General features: G+C 44.2%; 1 protein-coding gene across 7 annotated transcripts; it reads right to left on the bottom strand.

Annotated features, from left to right (window-relative positions):
• Positions 1 to 596: 596 nt before the first annotated feature.
• On the bottom strand, positions 597 to 24,551 carry LOC111835978 (beta-1,4-mannosyl-glycoprotein 4-beta-N-acetylglucosaminyltransferase). Of its 7 annotated transcripts, none has more exons than XM_023796832.2 (4): positions 24,376 to 24,551; positions 23,615 to 23,759; positions 6,632 to 6,899; positions 597 to 6,463 (listed from the first exon to the last, which is right to left on the bottom strand). In XM_023796832.2, the coding sequence occupies exons 3-4, from the start codon at positions 6,896 to 6,898 to the stop codon at positions 5,057 to 5,059; spliced, it is 1,674 nt and encodes a 557-aa protein (XP_023652600.2). In that variant the 5' UTR covers position 6,899; positions 23,615 to 23,759; positions 24,376 to 24,551; the 3' UTR covers positions 597 to 5,056. The 7 variants fall into 7 exon arrangements, with proteins under 7 accessions (XP_023652600.2, XP_023652601.2, XP_023652599.2 ...); XM_023796833.2 differs by lacking the exon at positions 24,376 to 24,551 and adding an exon at positions 24,058 to 24,363; XM_023796831.2 differs by lacking the exons at positions 23,615 to 23,759; positions 24,376 to 24,551 and adding an exon at positions 23,185 to 23,209.
• Between the last annotated feature and the right edge of the window lie 1,228 nt (positions 24,552 to 25,779).

Below are 25,779 nucleotides of genomic sequence, written 5' to 3' on the forward strand. Positions count from 1 at the left end.
TACTGCTATCTTTTCGTTAACATCATTTTTGTGAAAATGCGCTTATACCGCCATCTAGTGTGAGAATTGTCAAACAGATTCTCAACTCTCCTCTCCACAGATGAAATGGTTTGTTGTTACCAAATAAAATGTTTCAGAATGTTGACTCTACAATGAATATCATGCAATTGACCACATGCACATACACACACGCAAACGCATACACCAAGGACTGATGAAGTGCAATGATTTTCCATGAGAGGCTGTACAATGTTCCAATACTGTCATTTCTGCTGCTTCAAGGCATCTGTAGATGTCCACTTTTCATCTTATATGTCTATCACATCTATATTCATATATTTTTTGTTTCTTTTATTTTTGTGTTATATTGTATAGTTATGCTGCATTTTCTCCTATTGTACTGTCCTTTGTGTTGCTGCAATAATGCAGATTTCCCTTTTGTGGGATTAATAAAGGTTTATCTTATCTTAAAAAGCTAATAAAGATGGAAAATTATCATAACAATAATGACAATAACCAAAGAACTATTCCTTTTCCTGCAAATGTAACATTAAAAACTTCATTGTCAATTAAATGGAACAAAACAGACACATAAATAATACTGTGAACAAAATGTTAATTTAATTTATTACATATATTTTCTCCAAATCATTATCGTCAAGGTTAACACACAGCTGGTCATGGAAAACAGGCTTTTTGCTTGAACTCAGTAATCAGAAACTGGACACTGATGCGGGACAGGACAATTTTACCCATTCTGTGTTAAAAAAAAATAATAAAAATGAAGTATTTCTCTTTTCCCCCTTTATCATGCAGCTGCTGGCATGGAGGGGTTTAGACCCCATTATAAAATCCTGGCACAGGCTCCCCCCCTATTTTTAGGGTCCTTTGGTCAAAATATACAAGGAAATTTGGTACCATTGTACAGTTTTCACAGGTATGACTCAGGAAGTCAAACAGAGTAAGAGAAAGATCACTGACCCCCTGTAGGGTATCATTCCCTCGAATGCTGGATAATCAGTCTCCATGTGCTTCTGTTAATTTGTTTGGTTCAGTTTTAAGAGGATAACGTTTGAGCCATAAGCCCTTGGTCTAACTAGACTCACAACCTCAGTTGTATTTTCAGTGATCCAGACATGGCTGAAGAATCATAAAGGACTACATGGCGTCACGAGAGTCAGCCAAGCCATTCCAGGCTGAAGCGTGGAGCTCGCTATGGCTGGCTGGCTCTCATTCCCACCCTTCCACCCTGGGTGAGTCACAGAAGGGTTTCTGAGGCACAGCAATATATAACGGAGCAATGACTCCCTTAAAGCCGTCTTTGAAGTAACAGCTGGAGTCTGCAGCTTTGATGCTGCTTCGGCTGAATGGGGATTTAACACAAGACTGAACTCCTAGTGGCTACAACCCACATTATAACAGATGCAAAACACCACCCTGAAACAGGGCAACTCAACTCTTTGCCCAGGGGCCAGCGTAAGCAGACTTTAGAACCAAATCAGTCCGTGGATACTCATAAAACAAGTCTAAATCTGTTCATGAGTTGCAGATGTACTTTTTGCAAACACAGATGCACAACCATGTTGTCTGCGACTTTACATTTCACATTATGAGACATGTAACTGACTGCTTGAGAAGGCCGGCACACCCAATAGGGTGCTGGATTGGGTGTTAACTCCTTTGTTACCAAGTGAGTCAGAGTTTGCCTGGGGAGCCCAAGCACTCTTTTCACACAGGGAGAAACTATTCTTTGAAAAAGGGTTAGGCAGACCTGGCAACAAGTCATGCACGTAATTGGAAAGTGTATATGCTCTGCTTCGCGTTTGTTAAATGGTGTATTCTCATAGAGCACATAACACTTTGCTCCTCTACCAAGTGCACACTGGGACAGCCACACCCCCCTTTGTATTCCAGGCTGCTGACATGATCATCTCTCTATAGTGGCAGCATATGTAATCACAGTTCTCAGTCTACATCACATAACTGTTTGTAATTACAGTGCTCAGTCTATGTCACAGTGACAATGTAAATCACTGTCAGTGTAGATCAGTGCATGGTTCCTCTTGGTCTGTCACTGTAGTTTTATTATATCTGTTGGTCTATATCACTGACTGTGTACATCACTAACAAGTGTTTGTAATTATGCTTTTCAGACTATGTCATGGTGACAGTGTACATCACTGTCAGTCTGCATCGTTCCTGTTGGTCTGCATCGGTCAGTGTCTGTATGTCATTGTGTCCCAGTGTCACCCAATGCTGTAGCTGTTGGTCAGGGAACCAGAAGGTGTGTAAACTGCCTTTCTTACAAAATACACTCATGAAACCAACAGGATCAAAGCTATATGTATAAATCCTGCCTTTGGACAAACGGCTGTTTCTGAGACCGAATTCTGGCAAGAACTCTGCATAGGCACCAGGTCACCCTCTGCACAAAGGTCACGCATCTACAAGCAGCAGCAAACGGCTCGTCTTCTTTAAACGAAACACTAAGATCCTCTTTATAAGGAGAGATTGTTAGGATCTTACGATGCTACTTTTTTTACACTGTTTCCAAATTCCATGTTCCATTATGGGTTGACATTAATAGTACAGGTCACTATAATCAATTATTTGCTAAATTAACAGCATGACAACGGCCTCTAACAAGCAGACGGATACAGATGGACACTTTTGGCGAGAGTGAAGGACATTAAGATCTGGTGGTTATATATGGCTGGATGTGAGACAGATATATGGAATGTGGTAGGTAGGCTGGGACCGTCTTGTTAACCTTGTGTGTTTTCTGTTTGTCTTCTCATGTTACGTATTTGCATGATTTTTTCCCTTTTTAAAATCCAGGCACAGTTCAACAATAAATTATATCAAGAACAAAATCGCATCACCATACCAAAAAAAGACATTTTAAAGACAATACATGAGAAATCTGTACACAATTAGTTGCAAGAACGACGTTCCTCGTAAACATCTTTCTGATTTTTTCAGAAATTTGTTCGTAAGAAGAAAAAAAAAAAAAAAAAAAAAAAACAGTAAGTAAAGCCGTCTGAGAGAACATTTGCTTGTGTGGCACCTGGATATTTTCATATGAATAAGTCTGTGTAATCTGACACTCAGATATACATACAACGGTAACCAGGAACAAAAAGATCAGTGACAAGAGTATTAAACAATAATGGGTGTAAACAACTTCGAAGTCCCAACATCTAGTTCTCAGTGGCAGACAATGGCAACTACTGTATTGTGTATTTCAGAGAGTAGATGTTGGTTTTCCTCTACTAATTAGACTGTTTAAGGTGCATAACACAAATTATTACTCAGGGGTGTGACCACTGAATTGTTAATTGGCATCATGTTAATCACCCACATGTTGATTTATGTACCAAACTTTTAAAAATACAACATACTTGTGTCACAATGTAATGCAGTACATTAGGTGACAAAAGAGCCATAAACACACTGATCAATCTGTGGTAAAAAAAAAAAAAAAAACGAACAAATTCATGCTTGATTGCAGAGAGCACGGCCCTCAGCTTGGACAAGGCTTGGACATAAGAACATAAGAAATTTACAAACGAGAGGAGGCCATTCGGCCCATCAAGCTCGTTTGGGGAGAACTTAGCTAATATCTCAGAGTTGTTAAAATCTTATCTAGCTCTGATTTAAAGGAACCCAAGGTTTTAGCTTCCACTACAATAGCAGGAAGACTATTCCATACTCTGACTACACGCTGTGTAAAGAAGTGCTTCCTCAAATTTGTTTTAAAATGTTCTCCCGCTAATTTCCACTTATGGCCACGAGTTCTAGTATTTAGACTGATAATTCTTTGGCAAGAATTTTAAAAACCAGCGATAACTGTATATTGGTCCCAAATAATTATGTGTATTTATATTACAAGCAATTTCATCTTTTTGCAGACTTTTTTTTCTCTTTTCTTACTACAATCCCTTTTAAAAAAAAACATTCCCATTCACGACAGTGGTGTGTCTCTAAAGCCCCGGCTGTGCCCGGCGCTGGTGACGCCGGCTCAGCCTGCTGCCATCGTAGTGGCAAGTTGGGCGCCGTTCCCTCCTGGACAGGAGCAGCACACTGTAACACCCGACTTCACTGGGAGTCCTGCGGCAGGCTGCCAAGACCAGCGCGCAGTGGAAGAGCCGCTCCTAGACACTCGGGGCGGCAGTGTATGCCAGGCCGATTTACAGCCATCCCGAGGCATTCAGTGTGATCTCAGGGCACTGCGCAGCAATGACTCTGTCATTCTCTGCCAAGTGCATGAGGAGCTGCAGCCGCGTTACTGGCTGACCGGCCAGACAGCGTTGCATCTTGGGAGCCTATCCATGGGTCTTCCTCTGGGGGTCTGTGTCTGCTCTGGGGAAACCAGACACTTGCAGAATGAGCGTGAATTATACTCAAACTTGCCCCCTGCCCCATGTTTACCTTTTGCTTGCCCCCCATTCCTCTCAAAGCATCTGATATGCCGAGCATAACCAAGTCTTTACTTTCCCTTTGCTGGTTTTGTTGCTGTTATTGTTATGATTAACTTGCAGTGGCCAGTATTGTAATGATTTCGCTTTTCTAACAAGGATACAAAACGTTCTGCGTACAAAAAAGTGGGTGCAGTTAGTGGACACTTCGCCGTCAGCGGAAGTGAGAGACTACCAAATGATGCATAAAAATATATTTCACTGCCCAAGTGTTAAAATCTGAATGTACAAAAATGTATACTCATGGTCTCTGACTGGAAGGAGATAGAGAGACAGCAGGAAAATGTCAAACAGCAGCTTGACACAGATTTATGAAGGCAGGAGCCCGAAAATAAGGTGATAAACGTGGAAAAATCGTATTTCCAGGGCTGAGGCTTTCCGTTCCCTCCAACACGAGGGAGACTCCTGCTTATCAGACACTAGCCTGAATTTACAAATAATTGATGGGCACAGCAAGGCAGAACAAGGACCAAAATTCAGGGACCAAACAGCTGAAAGCCTTTCCTTCACCCTTTAAAGAGAGACCCAGCTGTTTCACAAGCTCGTTCACAGGATACGAGCCCCTTCCGCCGCGTCTGTTACCGCTCAGTCAGCGCTTCCTTTTTGGCATATGGGTTCTCCAGCATATAGCGATAGCGGTCATAGTTTTCCAGCAGGTATTTAGGAGCATACATAGGCTCCTTGGCGTCAGAAGGGGGATATTCCTGAAGGCTGCCGTCGAACCAGCCCCCGGTACGGATCAGATCCCGGATGTAGTTTAGGTCCCGCTTGTCCTCGTAGTCCCCCCAGCGAGGGAAGTCTCCATTCTGGGCCGAGACGAGCTTACGGAGGATGCCCTCTGGTGTGAAGCACCATGAGCAGTGCCAGCCAGCAAAGTGGACCGGGCTCCCGATGGACCATTGAACCAGAATGTGACCAGTATCATTCTCATACTTGCGGAACCCCGGCATGGCGTAGTACTCCCGGCGCCTGAGCTTGATGCCATCGTCCTCGTAGACCGCGGCGAGCATTCGCACTGTGCACCCGGACAGTACCTCCAGGGAGCCCAGCTGCTTCCAGAAGAAGCCGTAGAGAGACTTTCGCATGTGGAAGGCAAAGGGCTCTGTCCAGCCATCAAAGAGCTTCAGGAAGAGGATGCCCTCTTGTGCGGGGATCTCATCTGCATCATTGATGATAAAGACATCATCCGGTCTCAGGCCCCTGATCCGGGACATTCCATTATGGGTCAAGAAGGTGCGCAAGTAGTCGTCAGCAATCCAGCCGTCCTGCCGCCCGCCTTGGGGGAAGTGGTCCAGGAAGACGTAGAGGATCTTATGTCGCACGTAGTCATAAGTCCCATTCAGGAGAAGGTGCAAAAACTGCAGGGGCCGCCCCTCACCGTAAGCCGTGAAGTTGGACTCGCACACCAGGAAGAGGTCCACTGCTTGGGCTAGCTCGTGGAAACGGACGTGTAGCAGGTCGAACTCGTGGTTGATGTTGATGGCGTTGATGATTCGGCGAGGGACCTCCCTGGGCGTCAGCCTGTCTTTTGTAGGCAGACTGGAGTGGTACACCATCGTGGGGACGCCACAGTAAGGGCCGTGCCACCCTTGGCGACAGACACACTTGACGAGCCGCTTGCCCCGCTTCGGTTTGGCTGGGAATGTGTGTTCCTGTTCCCGGTGCTGTAACATCCTCCGCTGGCTCGACACCATTCGGTCCTCCTTCGGAGCAGCCATTTCGGTCCCCTCTCGGAAGCACAAGGCTCCCGCTTTCGTGCGCACAAAGTATGACGTTGTGTCGTCTTGAAGCTTGACGATACGCTGGTGCAGACTCCCAAACAGCTCCTTGGGGTCAAAAAGAGTTACATTTGTAGAGTCATGATTCTTCACCATGGACACCTTATCAGATGGGGGGCCTGGCTTGATTCCAGAAGGAACACTGGGATACCAGGGATTTGCGTCAAAGTTTCTCTGTCCACCCCTGACCAACCCATCCTGAGGCAACTGACAGAGACATCAGAAGACCAGTCATTTTAAAAAAATTTTTAAATCTCAGATTGACACAAAAAAATATGAAAATATGAAGATACACAAATGTTCACCCTTTATTTCTCTTTTACAGATTATAAAGCCTTGGCAGCATTAGCATAGCGTTACCAGGCACACACTCACCTCCACCTCCATACTTCTCCGGACATCCATGCTGAATGACTGCATGCTGAAGGGGTGAGCCTCACTGGGTTGAGTGCTGGCCAGAGGAAAGGGCCGGTCCTTCCAGAAGAGGCCACTGACCATTATGAATGACTTGATGTTGGGGTAGGGAGCAGAGAGTTCCCGCAGCACAGAGACATAGTGCAGGGCCTTGTAGTAGTGCAGGAAAGAGATGACGCACAGGCCCACCGTGCAAAGCAAAAACACCCTGTGTCGTCGCATTTTCATCCTGTGGAGAGAACAAGAGTCAGTCAAGTGCTCCTGGTGTTCTGGCTAAATCGTAATAAAATTATTTTTTTCATATATTTATACAGTGGCACCTCAGAACTCGAACTTAATCCGTTCAGAACTCCGGATCGAATTCTAAAAAGTTCGAGATCTGATCGAATTTTCCCTATAAGAAATAATGGAAAACCAATTAATTGGTTCCCGACCCCAAAAATTTACACCTAAATGTTTTTTTTTTACCTAAATGAACCGGATAAAACAAGAGCATATACTGCACTAAACACATCTAAGCACATTTATCAAAACAGTAATTTGTAAAGTAAGAAAATAAATGTATCAAAACAATGTGTAAAGTAAAAAAAAAAAAAAACAAAACAAACAACGTGTCCTGCCCCGATCGTCCGCTCCTTCCGTGTGCCACGCCCCCTCATTAACCTCGTATGGAATCCCCTTGTGATCAGCTGTTTCTGGTTGTTGTCATTAGTCCTCTATATTTAGTCCGCGTTTCAGTTTGTCTCCATTCCGTCCCCGCTCGGCACTACAATATTATTATAATTAAACGTATTAATGATCTATTATTATTAAAATAATGAATAAGAAATCTTTATTTTAAAATGTATTTTATTATATAATACTGTTAATCATTATCTAAATGTATTTACAGTCTAAATATATGTATTCAGCTAGTGTAAACATGCAAGATGCTATCACAGCGAATGCAAGGCTGAAGCGATACCCTTTATTTCCGCTGAGAGACGTGCCGCGTGACTCATTTCCCCACGCGTACAAGTTATCTTAGGTCGGCGTTCACGGTTTGACTTCTGAGATTCGGATAGAGTTCTAGGTAATTTTTTTTTGAACTGGTTGGTTCGACTTAAGAAATTTCAGTTCTAATGAGTTCGAGAACTGAGGTACCACTATATTCTACATAAAAAACCCCCCACCACATTTATATCTAACTCCCACGGGGTCAGGAGTGGTGATTGCCAAGTCTTGATAATGAACCCTGCCTGCAATATGAAAGCCACCCGAAACTTCTAATGAACTCTGTGCACCACCACAGTCTAGCCTAGACCCAAAGATAGCCCACTGCTAGCTCAGTGCAAGCTGTCTTCGGAAAAACATTGTGACACATTTTCAACATGGGGTAAGCCAAGGAGCTCCGTCTGTGACCTAACATCTATGCGGCCAGAGGAATTCCTGGAGTGCCGAGACCCAGCTGTGCTCTTTCCATCACGGTTGAGGTGATGTCCACCTGTGCACAGCCGATCATGGAGAAACGGGGCTTGGTCACCATTTCACCTGAGAGATACGCTGGAGAACACGACAAACGTGTAAACCGGTTCTGTAAGGCGGCCGCACTGGCCACGGAAAACCCTTCAGGTATGCTGCTTTCTCGTCACTGGAATGCAGCTGAAGGGCTAATTCACCTTCACAAATCGGGCTGTGTGTTACTCTTGGGGCTACTTATCACAGTTTAGTTGACCAGGTATGTGCCACCTACAATTTTGTGCTGTAAAGCTCCACTATAAATATAGTCTAGGCAGCCACCACTGTGCCCTACTAGCAATTATAGCATTTCCTTGTATTATTTAAAAAAAAAAAAAAAAAAAAAGAAATCCTCATGAAGAACTGCTAAAAAGCTGCAGTGAACAGAAAAACATAGCAGAGGTCACAGTTGCTGTCCAACAGCAACTCGGCATGCCGACTTCATTTCATGATGTCAGGAAGAGACAGACAGCGACTGCCTATAAACGCAGAATGCCGGAGCACATTGGTTCTCTGTGACGGCCAACAGTGAGAGGCGTATCACACATGTACAGCGAACCAGAGCGACTCCTTAAGAACACAGGCAACCAGCCAAGTATTTGGGGAACTTAGCAATTGCCAAATGTAGCCTGTGTCCCCCCCCCCCCCCCAGCTTTAGCCCTGCCTTCCTGACTAGCAACATGGAGATAACCAACTGAAGCGGAGTAGCATGTTTCTGGGGAACACTGCAAACAGGCAGAGTCCCAGGATAGAGGAGGCTCACTTCTGCTTTAATACAGCTGGCGAAATAAGGCAGCGTTCCCCTTTTCTTGCCGATTTGAAACCAGGAATCACAGTACTTTAATTTGTTTTTTTTGTTTTGTTTTTTTTTTTTTTAAATTGCCTTTGGGCAATTTAAACGTTCTTGAGCTAGAGCAGTATTTCCCAACCCAATCCCCAAACTGTGGGCTTCTGGCAGGGAGCAGAAACACGGACAGGGTGGGAAACGCCACTCTACAGCACTTAACTTTGTAGCGTTAAAAACTCAGACTCCATTCCTTTCATACTAATTTCTTTAAGGACAAGTTTTGTTTTTACAGTTCACAAGCGAGTGTAGAGCTATGGGTACAAGGGGTGTAACAAACAAAATATTATCAAAAACTGCAAACACTAACTAAGACAATGTGTCTGAACAACATAACATGCAAATACGACATTTGCACATTGTGAAACTAAAACGTGCAAATTTGAAAAAAAAATCTTGGTCTCTATTCTGGAGTATGCTTGCCCCTACAGCCATAATTATAATAATTATTTTTAGCCCAGTCTGAATTTCCTGGAAAAAGCACCTTGAATGCCATGGGAAGACTGTTTTTGCCTTGAATTAGTCGTACACGCACTCGGATGTCGTCGTCTCATGCGAGTTAGCATGGATGCCTTTCTAGTAACACAGTATAAATGGAACCAACAGACAATCTCAGGCCTACTCTCTCTCCAGTGCAGGTGTCGTTTATTGGGAAGCAAAATGTTCCCAAACTACCGATTTAAGTGAGAGTCAGCAATAGCAACTAATTTACAGTAAGAATTAGCACAGTGTTTTCCATGCGCAACATCTACCTGTAAATTTCGATTGTCAGTAAATGTATTAATTTGTTCCATTATGAGTACCAAACTGAAAATAATTTACTGAACAGTACACAATGAATGTGTGTACCATTACAGCCCAATTTGATACAATTATGAATTGATACAGGTATAGAAATCAGGTCATTTAAAAACTGTATAAATCAACAGGGTATAAAACAAATGCAAAACTTAGCACAAAGTAATAATGAGAAATAATACATCATTAAGAAATAAGTCTAGCAGCAAACGAAATGCAAAACAAAAGTCATAACATTCAATATATTAATAGGTAACTGGAATTTTAAACAAAACACTTTATTTTTAGTTAAAAGAAACTGAGCTCCAGGGGAACTTGCTGTTGTTTAGAGAGACAGGATGACAAAAGATGCGTCTTCTCAAACAAATGAGGACAAGATTGACCTGCAAGATTGGTTATCAACTCAACGTCACTGTGATTTGCAAGAGTAAACTCCATTAGCAAAACCTCCGAAAACAGATATGCATTCAAATCAAACAAAGAGAAGCAGAATCATAAAGAGGAACCACACGTTCCTCATAGTCAAGCCAGAGAAATTTTCAACAGCTGGGTGTCTGCATGCGTTCAAAAGTGGATCCCAGCTGTGTCACAAAGTTAGTGAACCGTGAGAAGGTACAGATGGAATTTAGAGCAACGCAGATTGAAGATCCCAGTGCTGATGAAGCAAAGAATTTCTCAGCCTCTCTCTTTGTACTGCTTGATATAATGACTATTTTTTTTTTGTAAATTATCCATGGAACTCTGGATATTTGCGATTACAAGTAATTTCTTGCCTGCACCCGTGTCCCTTTCGCCAGCTGTCTGCCTGCACATCCCCGTGCGAACACATCGCCAGAGCATGACCTCGGCCTGCACATCCCCGTGCGAACACATCGCCAGAGTGCAACCTCAGCCTGAACAAATGATCTGGAGTAAATCGATCCCACCTTCTGCAGCAGAGCCGAGACACCAGCCCGCGGACCACATTCTGCAGGATGTGCCGGCCCGTCATAGCCGTGCCGAGGACAGCATCCCCGTGTGTCAACATGAGGGCCCAGGCGCAGAGCGCAGCGGGCTCTCAGCATCCGAGCACTGCCTTGGTCGCAGCACACAATGCGGCCCATTCTGCAAGTCTGGTCCTGTTCCCGCCTCTCAGATGTCGCACTCTTTCTCAGATTCTCTCTATGCATACAATAGCTTCCTTCTCTGGCAGGCTGGCTACATACAACCTCTCCCCGCCCCCAGACACCCCTCCCTTCGACGTTGCCCTCGTAGGTTCTCCCAAGCATAGCCTACTTTTCTTGAGACACAATCAGATGCAGAAAGGAAGCAGACACACACACACCCACCCACCCAAATAAGTACACAATCAGATTTTGCAACCACGAAAAAACGAGAGTGCAGCAGAGTAGGAGCAAACTTCAGCTCCGCTGTTATACCTGGCAGACAGGTACAGGCATATCCCACTTGGCCTGAAACAGAAGTTAATTTACCACATGACCTGAACTTTCGCGTCACACGGTATACTGGATGGGCGTGGGCAGTGCGAAGCTGCTCATTTGGTTAATGAAGCGCGACCAAAGACCAACCTGCCTATCCACACATTTGGCTGACAAAGAAAGGTTGTAGGTTTATCCACACAAAACATTAAGGACAAAGCATCTGACAGACACACACACACACACACACACACACACACACACACACACACACACACACACACACACACACACACACACACACAGAGAGAGAGAGAGAAGCGTCAACTCAGACACACAAGCAGCTTGACACACAATTACAGTGTTGACTGAAAAACGCAGTGAGCCATCCAGTGATATGACGGTAGCCATGGATAAGGGGGATATCAACTGCCAGTGAGTCTGGCTCTCATCCAGCTGCAAGTATTGTGCGATTAAGGAAACATGAGGTTCTTTTTATGAGAGGTTCAGTGGAATCGCTTAGCCTTGTGCCGTTTGACATAAATATAGGCCTGAAGAGAATTCAAAGAAAACTCATTGATTACAGCAACTTTGCTGTGAAAATTGACATGTTGCGTTTCAGAATCTTGTTTTCCTCCTATTTGAATAATATATTTATTCACTCCTCTGTCCTGCCTGCAGTTTCTGCATCATCGGCGTTGAGCCATTTCAGCCACACCCTGTTCAAGCCCAGGAGGAGGAATATGCAGATCAACCTGTTTCTTGCTTGCATGATTGTGCTTGTTGTCCCAACTGGAGATGTAACCTGGGACAGATGCCATGAAGAAGATGCAAATCTTGAACACACGGAAGATGGAAGAGATGATACGACTGTGGCCTATTGTGTCCTTGTAGCATACTTCACCACCACCATCTAGCTGGTGGAGAATCTCTTAAGCACCATGTCCACACAGATGGAAACCCAGAATACTGTATATCCCATAGCCCCCCCCCCCCCCCCCCCAAGTCAATTGTGGCCAGTTGCAACTGTATCTACTAGGGCTGAACGATTTGGGGAAAATATCTAATCGCAAATCTACATTATTCCATTCTGAACTTAAAATTAGCTGCATCAAAAACATTAGGGCAGTTTGCAAACCCTACAGACTATTTACAAGGTAATAAAACTTGCATACATTTAAACGTGTGTGCAGAACAGAGAACAGAAAATCTCACTTCATGCAGCTGACCGAAGTTGCTAACCCTGCATTTTATTTGAAATAAGTAAAATGCAGTTTGACTGAATCCGCTTATCATTCCTTTGCCTTGTTACTTTGACAAATACAAAATGAATGATTAAACATATGCGTCTCTTTTTGTATGTTTTCTAAATAAGACCGCGTGCCCATACCCAACTGTAATAGTGATTAAAACTAACTATTCTTTTAGTATTTATGTTAAAACGAGGCTTTTATTTTATTATTGTTGTAGAATTAAGATAAATTTCACAAGATTAATCTTTGGAAATTACATAAATACGACTATTACGGGGTTTACGGCATTTCTGGGGCTCACAGACTCCGCTGCTGACGTTGTTTTGATGGGTTAGCAGTATGCTAATGCTATTGCCCATTAACAAAAACAAAGGGTATGATATGCTGAAGTATTTCGCTGCTGGTGGATAAAAGAAGGTCGCTGGTTCTATTGATGATAGGACCTTTCAGAAACAATCTCGGACCATGAAATAGGAAGGCAATTCACTTATAGCTCAGTAGCAATCAGAATTTTTTTCCTGCATCATGAATGCAACATTTTCCTTAGGTCTCACGTATTTGCTGTTTGTGGGCTTATACGCAGTCGTCATGGGCCACTTCTGATTGGTGAGCATGACTGGCACGCGAGAAGCACGGCGCTTATGATTGGTGAGAATGATTGTCACACAGGGGGCACGGCATGAATTTGTAAAACTATTCTCACAAGAGAGGTTTGAACTCTGGGTCCAACGTGCTGTATAATGTATATCCTAAATCGCAGCCTTTGCGATTTGCCAATTGCGTTGTTTCAAATCGCGATTTCGATTCGAAATCGATAAATCGTCCACCCCTAGTATCTACAATAAGCATTTCAAACTTATCGCAAAATCTGCAATACAATGACATGTGGCTCGGTGGGCTGAACCTCTGTGCCTGTGATCAGAAGGTCGTTGGTTTGAGTCCAGCCTCGGCACATTGAGCACATTGATCCTTGAGCAAGACCCCTAACCCCCATCTCCCTAGCTGCTCCTATGGGTGTCTGCCCTTCGTAGCCAGCTTACTCGCAACCACAGATTGAGATCAATAAAAAAGTATCAATTATTATTATTAACACTATTATAATGACAAGACTTCATATGACATGATTCATGCGTGTTTGGAGGCTGCAACAGTACTACAACAAAAACAGGCCAATGTGAAACAAAGCAATTTCAGTCTGCACAACATCCCAGCATGGTCTGTATGTCTCACTCCTTTGTCAATTACCCATCCCAGTGGGTCTCAACTTAGTGACCATATCTTGAACTAAAAACTTAACTGATCTTTTCTAACCGGATAGCTTAGTAAAAGAAAACTTCATATATCATCAGACTGCTAAAAACACTGCACTTGTCCCTTGGGATATACACACAGTCCACAGATGGGTTGGTCATGCTAACAGTGTGCCGCATGGCCGACATGGAAGAACTGGTTACAAAAAAAGAAGGTGCTGCTTCGAATGTGTGGAAAATGCTTTGCATTTGAGAAACCCAACGTAGGGAAATATATTATGATTTTCAAAATTTGCAAAGGTACCATACATGCAATGTGTGGCAACACAATCTTTTTAACCACCTGACACATAAGCACCCCAAACACGATAATTCATGAGGCTTTTTACAATGCTACAAGCAAAGTTTCTCACTTTACAGCTAATTCGGACTGAATTGCTGGTTAAGAATTTACAGTGGTACCTCAGTTCTTGAACTCATTAGAACTCGAATTTCTTAAAAGTTGAACCAACCAGTTCGAAAAAAAATTACCCAGAACTCTATCTGAATCTCAGAAGTCAAACCGTGAAAGGAGACCCAAGACAACTTGTACACGCAGGGAAATGAGTAAAGTGGCACGTCTCTCAGCCTCGCAGTATGGCATCGTGCATGTTTACACTAGCTGAATACATAATTATTGTTACTTCGATTGTCATCACCTGTTTCCTGTTACTCTTGGCTTGTCCTGTGTATTTAGTCCGCGTCTGAGTTAGTCATCCCAGATCTGTCATTGTCATGTTCGACATTAGTCACCTGTCTATCCGAATAAACCCCGTATTCCGGTATTCACGGCTCTCGCGCCTGCTTCCTGGTTCGTCCGCCCGCTGAACGCAACAGATAGACAGTAACGGTAAATTATACAATAAAAAACACTTTTAAAAATAAAGATTATTAATTATTTTAATATTAATAAACCATTAATACATTTAATTATAATAATATTGTCATGCCGAGCGGGGACAGAACGGAGACAAAGGCGCAGACGTCAGGGTATCGGGGAATACGGGGTTTAATTACAGGTAAGGCAGGCAAAATGCAGAAGGACAATACAGTGACCGGGCTGGGGAAACAAACTGAAACGCGGACGAAATACAGAGGACTAATGACGAGAACCAGAAACAGCTGATCACACGGGGATTCCACACGGGGTTAACGAGGGGGCGTGGCACACGGAAGGAGCGGACGATCGGGGCAGAACACAAATGTGCTTAGATGTGTTTAGTTCAGTATATGCTCTTCTTGTTTTATCCGGTTCATTCTGTGTTTAAATGCTAAAAATACATATTTAGGTGTAATTTTTTGGGGTTGGGAACCAATTAATTGGTTTTCCATTATTTATTATGGGGAAAATTCGATCAGATCTCGAACTTTTTAGGATTCGATGCAGAGTTCTGAACGGATTAAGTTCGAGTTCTGAGGTGCCACTGTATAAATATAAAATTATTACAATTTAGCCAGAACACCAGGAGCAGATCAGAACTCGAATTTCTGAGGTACCACTGTAGCTGGTTTGCAAATAAATTTGTGATCTATATCGTGGATCTTGATTCTAATCAAAAATATTGTGATATGCTGTTTTGGCCATATCGTCCACCCTGACTGCTCCCCAAGCTGCTGTCAAACCACTCACTGCTCTGTCAAATACAGAAAACACAAGGCTGAAAGCCTGCTCATTCCTCTCAGAGATTAGCCACACTAAAAGGTGTCGTTCTTTATCAAATCGTGTTGAAACAGATAGCTGGCTCTGGTTTCAAGACCAGGTAATAACGCAAAATTAGGCATTTTTGTAATAGCTGATAAATAACTGATAAAAATAGCTTGTATCATGGGAGCCACGACTCATCCATAAGCAAGAGAACTATCTTGTACCAGAACACTGGTAAGTAATGTTGAACCATCCGAAATATTTCTTGATGGTTAGTTACTTGGAGGAAGGTGAAAACACTGCAAAAGTAAATGGCTGAATTAAATTACCTGACCTTTTCAAAGATGCATGTAGGTATAAGACAAAGGAGGAAGCCAGAATTAATCCTGTGGCCATTCCAGAAAGAATTCCCGCAGACAAAGGAAGGTGGACCCCATTGAACCATGAGGTGAATGTGGACTAGTCCTTGTAGACAATGCAACACTAAACCCTTAAGCACTGCTGCTACAGCATATTTAAGCTTAGACTGTAGCTAAGGTAAGGTTTCACTCGCACTGGAAACCCAAAAGGTTCCTGCAGACCAACATTCCATCTGATCATTTTGTGAATTATACATAATTGTTGTCGTGACACAAAACCCGTACACTGGAATTTATTTTCTGCATCATGCCTGGTCAACCCGTCTTTCTGGAGATTTACAAGAAGAGCTTAGGTGCTGCATTGCAGAAGCAGTGCTAGGCAGCCCTGCTGAGCACAGAGAGATACCCCTGTGGTCTCTGATTTTAATATTATTCCAGAGGAACACAAAACAGTGGGACAAATGAAGATATTTTGTTTTTTTGTTGTCAGTGTTCCCTCGTCCTGAACAGTTCACACTGTGAGTTATTGTATGGCTAAACTTTTAAGGAAAACTATGATGGGGTCCAGAGCACATATGAAAACGACAGGACATCCTGAATTGAAAAAGGTAAATCTGTAAGGGAAAAATGAAAAAAGAAAAAACACTAATGACTTCATTACACCAGCAAAGTGCTCCTGTGACCTACACACTTCAGCGGGAGTTTCTGAACGTGGCGGGAGAGAATGTACAGCTTCGAGAAAATGAAGAGTCTCTGTGACCAGAACGTTGCTGGTTCAAGCCCAACCACAGTATGTCTGTGGGTCCTTGAGAAAAGCCCCTTAGCCCGGCTCCCTGCTATGGGGGGGCCGCTCTCCACAGCCTACTTGCTCTCACCTACAGACAGAAAGTTGCGGGAGGCCTAGAGAGAGAATTTCCCCACAGGGATCAGTAAGGAATCAATTTTCATATTTTTAAGACTCCGCATTGTTAGATTCTGGTTTAATCCTGGTTTTGCTGGCAGAAGGCTACACTGTGAGACAGGCTGCTTCCAGGCTCAAAGTTTCTAATGACAGCAGTACACAAGAACAAGGTGAAGCAGGAGACACTGGGAACGACCAGAAACCAGCCAGGTAGAGGGCAGAAGTAACATTCTATTGCCAGAAATAACTTATCTGACAGTTTCTCATGAATCAGAGGATGACATCAAGTGACCTTCAAATGGAATGTGAAACATTACATGCAGGTATGAAGTGCACTGCTATATATATATATATATATATATATATATATATATATATATATATATATATATATATATATATATATTGAACAGGTGTTCCTAATAATCCTTTAGGTGTGTACACACACACACACACACACACACACACACACACACACACACACACACACACACCTAAAGGATTATTAGGAACACCTGTTCAATTTCTCATTAATGCTATTATCTAATCAACCAATCACATGGCAGTTGCTTCAATGCATTTAGGGGTGTGGTCCTGGTCAAGACAATCTGCTGAACTCCAAACTGAATGTGAGAATGGGAAAGAAAGGTGATTTAAGCAATTTTGAGCGTGGCATGGTTGTTGGTGCCAGACAATCTGCTCAGTTACTGGGATTTTCACGCACAACCATTTCTAGGGTTTACAAAGAATGGTGTGCAAAGGGAAAAACATCCAGTATGCGGCAGTCCCAAGTCCAGCATCAGAAATTGGTTCGGAAGTATCACTTCATCTGAGGGGAGAGTAATGTGGGATTTCTATATTTCACTTTCACTACCAAGCAAGATATACTCTCTTTTCATCCTTAAGATGCGTCATTGGTGCTGTACTGGACTTTTGAGGTTCAAAGCTTAATGCATAAGATGCACAGATACGGCTGATCCACAATATGGTCAACAGAACTAAAGAGAGACACAAACAGCAAGCCAACTATCCACCACTACAGAACTATAAAGGACTGGTAGAGGGGCACCCAAACAGGCTCGAACCTGCGACCAGACCAGGAAAACACTGAAAGGCTTGGTGGCTTGTTTAACCCCAGCAACGCTGGCTACTTCTAAAATAGGTGTCGATGGCCTCCAGCCCCCACCTTCTGAAGAGTGACATGCGCCCGGCAGAGAGCCAAAAGGAGTCCCCGCAGCACCCTGCTGCCAGTACTGAGCACCGACGCCATTTCTGACCTCCGGCTCAGCAGACGCGCCAGGTGCAGGGAAGAGAAACTGAGGTCTTCACTGGGCAGACAAAATGCAGTGCACAGGTGCAGTGTGAGCTGCCAGGACCTTAACGATGCCAGTGCTGTGTCCCGGCACACAGACTTACACTAAGCACAGCTGGACTCATATCGCCAACGACCAAAGGCGATTCCAGGGACACTGGGGGACCAGAGGCTAAAAAAAAAATCCCAATAAAGTTTTGAGAGGTGGGAATAGTGTTTAATGGACAATCCCACTTAAAGCGCATGCAACTGTGCGAGAAAAAAAAAGCATATGGATGATTTGGGAGTAGCTAACCTGGACTGTCTGGGCTGCCATCGCAACAAAGTGCAACTGAGCTGACGCAAATGGGAGAAAAATCGTGTTAAAATTTGAAGCATTCACCATATGTGTATTATTCTATTGAAGATATTAATATTGAACTGCAAATGCCTCAAAAACGCTTAAAACAAGACGTACAAACAAGGTGGAACAGTACGTTATGTATGTTTGTAGTAGCTTAAATATTAGTCATATTTCTCCATCTATTTACTAGCATAAAAAATTCATATATGAAATATTACAAAGTAAAAAGAGCTCTTGTATCGGAATCTGTATCGGTAGCTGTGTATTGGAATCGGACTGGAACTGAAAAGATGTGGATCGGCCCATCCCTAATAAATATGAGTTCAAATAAAATGATCGCGATCACCTTCAGCCTTGTAAAGACAAGCTCACCTCACTGTACATGTGATTAGGCAAAATAAAGTGGGACTTTGTGCACTAATCTGGCTACTCTGTATTTGCGACACGGTATAAAAAATGATCAAAAACTAATTCTAGAGAAAAAAAAAGTCTATGGGGTCGGCAGAAATTTGTGATGTCAAAATGGAGTCACGGGCCAAAAAAGGTTGGGAACCACTGATTTAGAGGGAAGCATCTATCACTACGCTACCTGCATATAAAGCCGAGCAATCTAGTGAACCTGCGAGTAACAATGACAGTCTCGTTTTTTCACACCTTCCACTTTGTCAATGCCTGGCACATGAATCCTGAGACCCGTGAGCAGAGATGCCCTCAGGAGCCCCCTTATCTCCCCAAAACCCCAGGGTGGTGTGAGCCCTCCACTCCTGTGAAGCATTGTAACACCTGGCACTTCCACTTCAGAGCCGACTGACAAGTGTCGACTGACAACCAGAGAAAGTGAAATGCATTTTGACTCATGAAATACATATATGATTATGCAATGATGCATTGTGAACTTCTGCACATTCTGTGAATTCTCATCCATGTTACAATGCCGCTACTCAGTGTTACGTCAGGTTACATTGCTGCAATAGTTAACCTCACTGCTGCATTTTATTACCTTGACTTTGCACACACACACGTTGCTGCTTCCACACCCAGTGTTATACATATTTTTATACTATATATACCAGAGCATGTGAGCATAGTGGAGCGGTGAGAATTTCCGCTCCTCGCTCACGAGGCTGTTGGCTCCGCCCGCTCCTCCGCTCTAATTCGCACTACGCCGCTCCGCTCAACACCGCTCCTCACTCCACTAAAATGTCCTCCCGCTCCAGTCAAATCGCTCCATGCTCAGATATATACAGAGACATCAATAATCTCTACTACACTCACACTTGCTCATTTTATATCCAGTTATATTCTCCGTTACTTATTTTAATGTTTTCTATTTATTTTTATTTTACCTTATTTTAATCACTGAATTGTTGTTTGGATTTTGTTTCCATTTTATTAATGCTACTACACCGGACCGGAGTACCTCATCTCATTCCCTTCATGTACAACACGTTTGGGAATATAAAAAAATAAAATAAAAAAATCCTCACCCTTATCCTGCAGGTTGCTATTTGGATGCTGTCAATGTTCAAAACGTCAATCTTACTGATAAATGAAGTTGCTTAGTGCTGCATGATATCACACAATACAATTCCAATTACATGGTGCATGCGCCAAATATTAATGAGTTGTGATGCCAAAAAGGTGGTATTCTCTATAATCCTGGCATAGCCTTATGTTTATGAAATTCGGTTAGCGGAGTATGCCACATGGTACCGATTTGGTAAATCATGGAAGCAATAAGCACTGAAGTAGCGGCGAAGAAAGGGAGAGATCAGCAGGCACATCTTTTAAAAGAGGATATCATGGATAAACAAAGTGAAACATGTCAGTGGTGAAGCTTAAAATCTGACACGTTTATTAAACATAAGAGTACACCGGATTTATACAGATTACTAACTTTTGGGCATCATAATATGTCTCTCATTAAAGTTTTAGTCATACTACTAATCAGAGGCACAGTGACTGGACCGGCAGAGCAGGCAATGCCCTGGGGGCCCGAGCTGGGAGGGGCCCCTGAGGGCAGCCAATTACATGGTTCATTCCAATGACAAATCTGCTTTACTTGTGAATTCTATTTTTCACAAGAGAGAAAACAAAAGACTTGTGTTTATTAAATTCTCTGTTGATATTAAATTTACAGTTCACAGTAAAATAAATGTAATAAATTACACTATGCTGAGGGGGGGGGGGCAAGGGCCCCCAGAGTCCTTGGAATCTCCTCTGTTACTCATCTGCTCACCAAATCGTGGACTTTAGTAAAGGTCCGTTTAATAAAAAAAGCCAATGTCCAGACCGGACACCCGTCTACTAAAGCCCTGGTGATCACTGAGCATGTGCCTTTTAATCTCGATGTGATATCATGCAGCCCTACAAGCTGTGAGATCATGCATCAGCAAACGGTTCATTAGGCAGGTTCATTGTGGATCGCCACACATCACACAGTACTTGGGGATTTGAATCCCAGCCCTTCTGTGTGTCTTTGTGGGGTTTGCACATCCTATGTGTGTTGACAGATGGATGGCTGAAGTGATCGGTCTTATATGAGCTATTGTACATTCACACAGGTATCCTATTATGCAAGTAAGACGATTCATATCTTAAATGGTTTGATTAATTTTTTGACTTGCTCCCAACTTGCGACAAAAAGGAGAGGTTTTTTCCATAGATCTTCTCAGGAAAGCAGATGTCAAAACACCTCACTCCCCCAGCCACTGAATACTGCTCTTGTCAGCTCTAGTAGTTCCAGATCTGGCCTTTCAAGTACTTCGCTGGTTTTGCTGTTTTCATCCTCAAGCTGTATTGGATCAGAGGGATGATCTGCCTGGGGGGCACGACCACAGCCTGAGACCTCAAATGCTATTGGCTACCTCTGGAATAAAAGGACTGGCCGACTGTGGAAGAGGGAAGAGAAGAAAGAAAAATGCAGCATCTTATCACACCCACTAGTGAAGCTATGTTATGCGTGAGATAAGTGTGCCGGTTGTTGCAGCTACACCCATTGGCTGTTTGTGTTATGGTGTCACCCTGGGCCGACATTAAGGTGCCTCCCAAACCATGCTTTTAGCGAACATGGCTGGAAGCCAAGTCACACTCTACTATGGATACAGGCCGTGCAGAGTGGCGTTAATTTAGTCACCGGCGGGTCTGGTGCACTGTGTGTGCGCTGCAGAGACGTTGGGTCTCGTGAACTTCTCGCACGTTGGCGTGCATCAACTGCACATGTGAATGGAAACTTACTAGGGGTTTGTGGTAGGTGGCAGAAAAATAAGAGTGACTATACAGTGGCCGTAGCCGAGGAGGGTTTTCGATAAGCAGCTGTATGAGGGGTGGAAAATCATTTGATTTTCAACAAAATAATGACCTTAAGCATCCCTCGTGGTTATGTAGTAAATATCATCTTGTGAACAAGGACAGAGATGGAGTGCTGTGACAGATGACCTGGCCCCCACCTAAACCCTACAGAGCTGGTTTGGGATGAGCTGGATCGAAGAGTACGAGCAAGGTAGCCAACTCATGCACAGAACTTGTGGAAACTCCTTCAGGACTGCCGGCAAGGCATTCCAGGCGGCTACATCTAGAAGCTGGTAATGCTGTCATTGAAGCAAAAGTCATTTTGAAGATGTTGAACACTTCAAGGTTGGTGTAATATGCGATTTATATTACTTTCTTGCCGGGAGGCCTTTTGCTATGGTTAGGACTGTTAACCCTGACCAATGGATCGACCCTATATGCCTCGTTACAGGGTCCACCTGCCCCCTTCTCAAATGAGTCTAACACACGTGATGCACACTCAGCAGTCCATACTTCCCCTCAGCCACAGCTCCTGGACAGGGTCAAGGTGAGCTGGCAGCCTGCATCAGGAAGCACCAGGCCCGGAACAGGGGACGCTCTGCTCGAGATGTGCTCAGCTCATTGTAGCACACACACACACACACACACACACACACACACACACACACACACACACACACACACACACACACACACACACACACACACTATGGGCACCTTTGAGACACTGATTCAAAATGAATGCATGTTTTTGGACTGCAAGAGGAAGGCAAAACATTCAAAGAATACCTATGCACACACTACTCATACGCACACATAGAGCCATGAGTGGTAACTGGTGGGAAAAGCCCTAAGGTGCAAGCTTACACTGCATCTCCGGTGAGATCCACGCCTTATTCTCAAATTCCCTAACTTCAACCCTAACTTATTTTCACCATTGCATAAACAAAAGTCTCCTAATTACGACAAAGTGCACTGAATTCACGGTATAATGAACCGTGAAATCACATGACATGAATCAAGTGATCAGTTTAGCCCTGTGCAAACAAAAATTTACACCGGCCGTTTAAACAAATATTGGTAGTCAAATCCTGGTCAATGCATTGTCAAAGCAAACAAAAAAAAAAAAAAAAAGAAAAAAGCAAATAGTAGCCTTTCGTAGGTAGTGCCCGTGGGTCTGGAGTAAAATGAGATTTTCGGTTGCGCCACGAGAGAGAGAGGAAGCAGACAGAAACAGATAGTGATAACTGTTCTCTTCGTGTGTAGCCATTTTTGCCTAGTCTGACATCAGTTGTCTTAATCTCTTAACTGATTAACTCTGCGTTCAGGAAAGAGCGCACTGAAGGCTGCATGGGAGTCGTCTTTAAGATAAGTCCCTCAAGCTCGAGTGTGACATTTCACACCATACGGCTGAAACCCGTAACTAACAATGTATCCCAACTGCCAGCAAATCCGCACATGGCGCAAAGAACCATCACAAAAAACATATACTGTATTAATTGTTAATCGCAGATATTAAACAAAAGCCATTCCAGGAGAATAAAGAGGTTTGAAAGTTGCTCACATGATGTTAATTGTCAGATCGCGTACAAATGTTTAAATCCAATGTTTTATAATGCTCCGCAGTTCCACAGAAACCGGTCTAAGAATTAAACAATGTTCCGGAAGCCTTACAGATAAATACACAAACAACGCGCCCTCATTACTACAGCTGAAGTGTAGCAACAGGGTCACTGTAGAGCCGGTGCATGCGGCCAAAAATGATTAAAGGCACCAGTATCGGGGCATCACTGAGCGAATTTCAAAATGTTAAGTGAATTACGAGGACACCGACCGATACCCATTACATTTCGGCCTAATGATAAAAAAATGTCCAGAATTAATTTGCCATTGGCATATTTTTAACATAGCTTATACTACATTTTTTGTTCCCAATACAAAATTTTGCCGGGATACCATCGACGCCAAATCTCCCACTTGAGGAAGGGTCTTACCCATCGCTTGGTCTTTATCAGATGATCACTGCAGACACGTCCTCGCCGCCGTCCCCGCCGGCAAGAAGAGGCGGTCACATCCCCTTTTCGGCGTCTCAGACCGGTGCTGCCTGCTCCGCTCCCACGCGTTGCTCTTCTCGCCCCTCTGCATAGTTAAAGCACGCAGGGATGAAGGGACACTTACTCCGAGGCAGAGGGAGACGGCAGCTCCTGCGATCTGTGACCCGGTGCGCTCTTTACGGTAACGGGTCCTTCATAAGGCGCATTTCTCAGGACCGGCGGTAGCGCTGCTGCGGCGGCCGGGGCACAAAAACATTTGCGCCTTGATTTAAGAGAGACCACTGACCCCCCAAAAAGCTTCGCCCGTGACACGATGCTTGTGCCGCTTTTACAATTCATCGCCCCCCAGGCATAATTTTCCTCTTATCTGTGCGCCTATGTACTGTTTGCTTGTGAACTCATCCCCGCTGCCGTCTGCGCCGAAGTGACGCCCTTTCCGCTCATATTAAATGCAGACCCCCCCCTCCACCCCTCTTCCTTTGAGCCTGAAAAAAGGAGAAAGAAGGGGGACGAGGAGGGTAGAGGGGCGCAAGAAAGGACAGCTCCACCATGCTCGCCAAAAGGACGAGGAAAAACTGGTGGAAAACTGCAACAAATTCTTACACCACGAAACACTATTATTTCTGTAGTCTGCTGTTACATAAAACGCGTTCAACACTAGAGAGTAAATGAAGCAAAACGCTTTTAATTAAAAACATTACCTTCCCTTCGTTTACGTGCGCCGCAGCCCAGCTGTTTCGGTTAAAAAAGCGATTTTCAGTCCTTTAATAAACTGCAAGCTTTGCACGTGTCAAACAAGCTTTCGGTTTGAGAGACTGCAAACGGCAGCCGGATGCTCATGTAGACCGTAGGCAGTGACACCTGCCGCAATCATCAAACCCGCAGCGAGTTGGAAGCACAAGTGGAAGAAAACCCTTCTAGTTTCGTACGATTGCGGCCAAACGGTTCGAATTACACCGGTATAAAATTCGGTCAGTGACAAAAAAGTTAAGCACCCAGAAGTAATGGTCCGATTTGGATGTCATTTGGCGCACGAGCAGACCATTCGATTTGCAAGGAGCTGACACGTCTAGTTACCAGCACTTGACGGAGTTTGGTAGGAGTCGCATTGTTTGTTTGCATGAGGTCGGGTGGTCATATTGTGCAAATGCCCAGCATGTGGGGCGTGCAGATGTCACAGACGCCCGATGTTGGAACCAATGGGCACGTGAGGGCACCCACACACGTTGTGAAGGTCCCGGTCGCCCAGGACAGACTTCACCAAGGGAGGGTCGTTGTATTGTGTGCCAAGCATTACAGAACTCCATGATATCCGCGTCTGCCATCCGAACACAGGTACTGGACTCTCTACAACACCATGTGTCATCCCACACCGTGTCTCGATGACTGGCACCAGGCAGACTACGGGTTCACTGTCCCATGTGTAGACTGCTGTTAACATCAGCACACAGACGGCTGCGTTTGGAGTGGTGCTGTAATCGGGAGGCATGGACTGATGACGAGCGGCGTCATACCGTGTCCAGCAAAGAATCTCGGTTCTGCATTAACACGGATGTGTGTGAATGGCGGCGCCAAGGGGAGAGGAGCAATCCTGCCAATGTTGTGGAGAGACACACCAGCGTTACTCCTGCTGTCATGGCGTGGGGAGCCATAGGGTATGACATCATGGTGTGGGGAGCCATAGGGTATGACATCATGGTGTGGGGAGCCATAGGGTATGACTTCAGGTCATCTCAGATTCGGGGGACCCTGAGTGACATCCTGCGTCCGCATGACTTACCCCTCCCGAGACAGCACCCTGGTACAGTCTTTCCACACAGGGCACGTGTGTCTATGGACTGCCTGCGTCATGTTGAGCTCCTCCTGTGGCCAGCCAGGTCCCCCGATCTTTCCCCAATCGAACATGTGTGGGATCAGCTCAGACGTCAACTCAGACCCAGAGCCAATCTGCAGGATCTCGAGGGCCAGTTACAACAGCTGTGGGCTGACTTGCCCCAAGAGAAGATACAACGGCTGTACGACTCCCTTCTGCACCATATCGCTGTGTGCATCCAGGCTCGGGGGGGCACACCCTATAACATGGGACCAGCAGTCTGTCTATGCTG

Source organism: Paramormyrops kingsleyae, chromosome 22 (assembly GCF_048594095.1).
Source record: "Paramormyrops kingsleyae isolate MSU_618 chromosome 22, PKINGS_0.4, whole genome shotgun sequence".
NCBI lineage: Eukaryota > Metazoa > Chordata > Actinopteri > Osteoglossiformes > Mormyridae > Paramormyrops > Paramormyrops kingsleyae.

What these genes read in the sequence shown, in the direction of transcription:
- LOC111835978 (XM_072704621.1), bottom strand. Translation starts at nt 10,836, where the DNA reads ATGTTGACACACGGGGATGCTGTCCTCGGCACGGCTATGACGGGCCGG. An exon ending in TCTCGGCTCTGCTGCAGAAG is followed by an intron (nt 6,900 to 10,735) that starts GTGGGATCGATT and finishes TTCTCTCCACAG; the next exon opens with GATGAAAATGCGACGACACA. An exon ending in GGAGAAGTATGGAGGTGGAG is followed by an intron (nt 6,464 to 6,631) that starts GTGAGTGTGTGC and finishes TGTCTCTGTCAG; the next exon opens with TTGCCTCAGGATGGGTTGGT.